This window comes from Pyrus communis, chromosome 11 (genome assembly GCF_041283825.1).
Source record: "Pyrus communis isolate YQ-2024b chromosome 11, ASM4128382v1, whole genome shotgun sequence".
NCBI lineage: Eukaryota > Viridiplantae > Streptophyta > Magnoliopsida > Rosales > Rosaceae > Pyrus > Pyrus communis.
Window position 1 is genome coordinate 22262669 of NC_142575.1, and position 5901 is coordinate 22268569.

Genomic DNA, 5901 nt, shown 5'->3' on the forward strand with positions numbered 1-5901 from the left:
TTTTTCTTTTTTTCTCTTTTTTTTCGAATTTGAGTTACTCATTTATGAGCGTATCTGTACAGTGAATAATTTGACTTACATAATTGTTTTCTTCCCACCTTGCACGCAGCCAACGCCAACAGTTCCGACGGTGGCAATGCCATCGCAAACACCAGCAACCCTGCCAACTCCGCCGGCAATAGCGACAACAACACTGAACAGAGGGCCCCGCAGTGCCTCGTTCGCGAGCAGGATCGATACATGCCGATAGCCAACGTGATACGCATAATGCGGAGGATATTACCCCCGCATGCAAAAATATCTGACGACGCCAAGGAGACTATGCAGGAGTGTGTGTCCGAGTACATCGCCTTCATAACCGGTGAGGCCAACGAGCGCTGCCAGCGCGAGCAGCGCAAGACTGTCACTGCTGAGGATGTCCTCTGGGCCATGGGAAAGCTCGGGTTTGACAACTACGTCGAACCCCTCACCATTTACCTCCAACGCTACCGGGAGTCTGAGAGTTCCGACCGCTCTCAGTTTGTGAAGAGGGAGGAGCGCCAGCCAACGGACTATTGCCCTCCTGGGCATGCTGTGCCCCAGGTTGCAATGATGTCTCCCCCGCCACCATCTTATGGGCCGGGATATTATTTCGGGCCCCAGCATGGTCCTCCCATGTATGACCCCTCGATGATGGGAATGTTTAGGGATGGTTCCTCCTCTGGTGCTGGTGGAGGCGGTTCATCGTCGGCTTCTGGGGCGCAGGGTGAGAACTCGTTGGGGCGATTTGACCCGTTTGGTCACTTCAAGTGATCACCACAGTTTAGAGAAAGGTCTCAGCTGTTTAATTAACAGACATAATGAATAAATAATTGCATTAGTTTGCAATTAATTAGTTATAAGTTATTGTGGTTGTTGTAGTTTATCTCTATGTTTTAGCATGGTTGCAAAGTGGGTTTGCTTCCTTTGAGTTCAAGGACAAGTTGGTTTAGTAATGTAATGAATAACTTCATCCCTGGATGTTCGTTCCTTGTATTACATGTTCAATCGTTAACTTCATCCTCTGGATGTTCATTCCGTGTATGACATGTTCAATCGTTAATGGAGCTTTTCTGTTTTGGATACAAGGAGCAAATACTAAAACAAAATGAAAGCTTAATCTACAAACATAGATAGTAGCTTGGCAACTTTAAGTGTGGCTCGAACTGATGCAAATTGAAAATTTTGAGTAAATAAAAGCGTTGATGGGTTAAATAGTTAGTTGTTAAGGGAGAGGGGAATCCATGAAGATGAAAATTAAAAATAGCTATTTAAGCATGTATACACTGCCAGAAATTTGGCCTTGCCCTACGAACTTTTGCTTGATGAACCATATTTCGTCGGGTAAGGGTGTTTTATCCGACAAATTTGCAGCTTGTCAGGCATCACTAAGTCAATATTTAGGGTTTTACCCAAAATCTTTACGCGACGTGAAGTTTTTGTAGAGCAATGTGAAAATTGTTGGATAAATATTTAGCGCCAAAAGGGAAAAAGTGGCGAGTAATTTGAAAGGTTTCTCTGACGAAACAAAGGTTTGTCGACTTGAAGACATGTGCCCGACAACCATGTTCGTCAGGCCAATTTTTCATGTCGTTAGACAAAAGCACACAATGACCTGTGAAAAATCTACTAACAAAAACTTTACATGACATCATCCTTATGCTTGCCCGACGAAATGTTCCATCGGGCAAACTCTTATTCATTTAAAAGGTTGTGCCTTCTTTTTCCCCTCTTCTTCTTTTCTTCTCCCCCTCCCTCCCCATTGGCTGCTGCTTAAATTTGCATCTCTCACTCTCTCTCTCCCTCTCTCTCATTCACACCCTCTCATCCATCTCTCCCTCTCCCAATTAATTTAAGGTTAGTTTTTTTTTTTTATTTGCTAAATATTTTTTATTTAATTGTGTGACTAATTAATTTTGTTGTTGTAGGTTTGTGATTGGATTGAACAAAATTAAAGGAAAGGTATGTATTTGTCTCTTAATTATAAATTAAGGTAAATTACATTTTACCTCCCATCCCCCGGTTCTTTGTAGGTTAAAAAATCTATTAATTAACCGTTACATGATGATGAAGCAGATACATGGTCCACATTTTTAATGATGTGGAAGCAACTTTTCAGCTTGTGAATAAAAAAACAAGGGTGAATATCAGTTTACTACCCTCAAGTTTCGTGGTTTTCAACATTTGGTACATGAAGTTTTTTTCGTCCTAGAGTCATACCTAAATTGTTAATTTTGGGACAGTCTCATACATCTGTTAGTCAAACTGTTAACTTTGCCATTAACTGATGATGTGGTGCCTATGTGGACAATGACTGGACGCCACGTGTCATTAAGAGGTCCACGTGGAAATTCAAAATTCAAAAAAATAATTATTTAAAGAAAAGTTAAAAATTAAAAAATTAAAAAGTAAAACCCAGATCGTCTTCCCCAAATTCCCCTGTGCCCACCCTCCCACCCACACCCAGATCTTCCCGTCGACCCATGTCCCCCCCCCCCCCCCAATCCAAACCTTCCTTCACCACCCCACTCTTATAGTCGCAGATGACACAGAGGGTCGGGACTCCCTCTCTCTCTCTCTTGTCAATTCTCGATCTCCTCCCTCTCGAATCGAAGAGCGTGACAGCTCGTCATCCCCCTCCTCGCCTCGATATCTCCATCAACATCGAAGAAGTAACGGTGATCAAGGAAGTTAACAGTGAATTTGATAGCGGGGACAGAATCGGTGGCCAAGTTCACCGAGTTGTAGAAGGGCATGACCAGGACTCACTCGTCGCGTCGGCTAAGAGGGTTGGCAGAGTGGATGTCGCAGGTGATGCAAAGGGTCGGGACTCCCTCTCTCTCTCCCCCATACTCTCTCTTTCTCTCTCTCCCCGAACCTCCTTCTTCTTCTTCTTCATGTTCTTAATCCTACCTTGGGGGGGGGGGGGAAGAATGGTCGATGGGGAAGATCTAGGTGTGGGTGGGTTTTTTTGGTTTTTTAGTTTAGTTTTGTTTTTTTTTAATTTTTTTTAATATTTATTTTTTTTTATTTTTAATTTCCACGTGGACCCCTTAATGACACATGGCGTCCAGTCATTATCCACAAAGGCGCCACATCATCAGTTAACGGCAGAGTTAACAATTTGGCTAACGGATGTATGAGACTGTCCCAAAATTAACACTTTAGGTATGATTATAGGATGAAAAAAACATGATTACAGACATAGGGATAAATAACACCATATGATTTATGTAATTTGATGTTGAGGAACAGCAACAGGTTTGCAGCAAGCTCAGGCATGTTGAAGGTCGTGCTTGCACTGGGTGGCGAAGTGTTGTGCAACGCAGTGTTCATTTGATGCGGGAACAGATTTGGGTTGGGTTGCAGGCGGCGGGTCAGGAGTAGTGCAATCGTGGGGTTTAATCGTTTCTGGGAATCCAAGAGCCTGGAAAGCCCAAAGTCCCCGACTTTAATCCACATATCTTTCTCGAAAAAGATATTCGATGACCTGAATAAACCTGTTTCTCACCGTACTTCTCAAAGTACAGCTTGTTTACAGCGGAGCTGAAGTGGAGAGTGGCTTTGTAAATAAGAGAGGAGGAGTGCTTAGTCAAATTTAGCACCACGAAATCGAAGTTCAACCCCACCGCACTGAAATCCAATTCGACTTATCATGGAGAATCACCATTACATCGGCAACATATTCCGGCAGTGAGACACTTAGGCATGAACTCTCTTCATATGGCCATGTTGATGACGACCAAGTGATGGACATATTGAATGATGTTTTCTGTAATGCTTCGATCAATATGGATGAAGAGCCGTCCACACACTTTGATAAGTACGATAAATTGTTGATGGAAGCTCAAGTAGAATTGTACCCTGGTTGTCAAGATTTTTTCCATCCTAACAGTTGTTGTCGAGTTGATGCACATGAAAGTAGAGTGTAATATGACCAATCAAAACTACGATATGATGATGGGAATGGTTAAACATATGTTTCCGAAACCAAATGTCGTTGCTTGTAAATCATTCTAGTTCGAAGAAGATGCTGAAAGATTTTGGGTTGGGATATGACAAGATCCATGCATGCTTATTTATTATTTTGCAGTGAATTCGAGAAGTGATCCCTGTTTTTGGTACCCAAAAATCCCAGACAAGTTCCTCTCTTTCGCTCAACCCATCTTAAACTTGAATACAACAATTCGTCCTACCCAATAGTCTAAAAGTAAACTCACCAACAAGAAACAAACATATGCCGGCCGGTCCACCCGCATACGGGTTTAGTAGAAGGGCTACACAAGCAGAGATAGAGAAACCTGCAATGCCCTACATCATTAGAAACATATAGAGACTATACCATCAAACTCTTGACATGAACCGCAAATAATCTCCATAACGCAAATAGCTCTGCAACTGGAAATGCCATGAATTTGATTATGCAGTTTAGAAAGGAGTAAATACACAAGTTCCAGTGTTACAAAAAACAACCATAAATTAAGGGACTACCAATCTCTCGCAATCAAAGATTCTCAAAGAGTTGCATGTGGTCTTCAAATGTCTTTGCATGCCGGACCTTGGCCACAGACCCATCTTCTTGAACGTGAAAACATTGTAAAAACTCTTAGAAATAAGTTTCTGGAAACGAGCATTGATATTCGTGTTGAGGCGTAAGGATTGTTTTTTGTAGCAATTCCATACCCAATATTCTGGAGGATGCATTTTAAGATTGCAAGTTAAAGCCATACTCATGTAGTAAGCGCCTGCGTCATGAACAACCAGACCAGCTCCCTGAAACGGGTAACTCTAGGTCAGCAATCAAGCACCAAAAAATCCTTAAAGGAAACCTCCAGAACAGAATAACTGCGAAGATCATCGTCATTTGATCTCCTAGTCATAGAAGACGTCAAATGATTATAGCTCTGACCCTCCATCAAATGATTATAGTTCAATATTAATTATTAAGCACCTACCAATGGTATTTTGATTAATTATTGAGCAGCTACCAATAATATCTTGCCTGCAATTCTCGCAGCGGAAACAGTGTTTTCCAAGTCGAATTCCCTATCGATATTGATAAGAACACCTTCTTGGGCAGCCAAAACCATGTCCTCTAACAATTTTCCATTCCCATTAAAAATGCACCTTCCCTCACACAAACAATTGTACAAACATGAATTTAAATATTCACTCACAATTCACACCTTCTTGGGTCGGGTCACGTAAAATTTACCTAGTAGGCAGTTCATAGAACTAAAATTTGACGGTAACTTTCAGCAGATAAAGAACGTTGAGTTTCATTCTAATTTTTTTATAATGCTAACCAAAATCTGACGTAAAAATACTACAATATCCTTTTTAACTAAAATAATTTATAAAACTGTATCTTCTCCAAACCTTTTGAGTAGAAAGGGGAGTGGTTAAACCTAAACAGGTTAATTATATCATAATTGGTATAATGGTAAGAATAACCCTAGTTGAATAATAATTCAAATAAACCCTAACCACATTCACAGCGCATATCAACGGCAACGATGAAAATTAAACACTGTAATAAGAATAGAACAGATGAAACAAGGAAGAAGAAGGTGGGTAGAGTGGGGGACCTGGTGAAGCTGATGTTTGTAAGGTTGGAGACTGAAGGCCAGCTCTGTATGCTGAGCTCTTCTCCTTCTTCTCCTTCCATTTTTTTATTGTATTTTTTCCAATTTTCAGAGATAAAATATAATGGTTGTTTTTGAGAGATTTTTACAGAAGAGAGTGAAGTGAAGTGAAGAGAAGAGAAAAGAAAAAGGAACCTGGAAACACAAGAAGGCAAGAATCGGAAGAAGATTAGGAATCGCATATCATGTCCAAAACTTGACTGCACAATGGATGGAGAAGATTTAGTTTTGTAATTAT

The 5901-nt window shown here is 41.0% G+C and overlaps 1 protein-coding gene across 1 annotated transcript; it reads left to right on the forward strand.

The window, feature by feature from the left end:
• Positions 1-213: 213 nt before the first annotated feature.
• LOC137741361 (transcriptional activator hap3-like) lies at positions 214-792 on the forward strand. The gene has a single exon (XM_068481083.2). The coding sequence runs from the start codon at positions 241-243 to the stop codon at positions 790-792; it is 552 nt and encodes a 183-aa protein (XP_068337184.1). The 5' UTR covers positions 214-240.
• Positions 793-5901: the final 5109 nt, after the last annotated feature.

Bases quoted from the DNA above. Each gene is read 5' to 3' on its own strand.
- LOC137741361 (XM_068481083.2), top strand. From the start codon at position 241: ATGCCGATAGCCAACGTGATACGCATAATGCGGAGGATATTACCCCCG.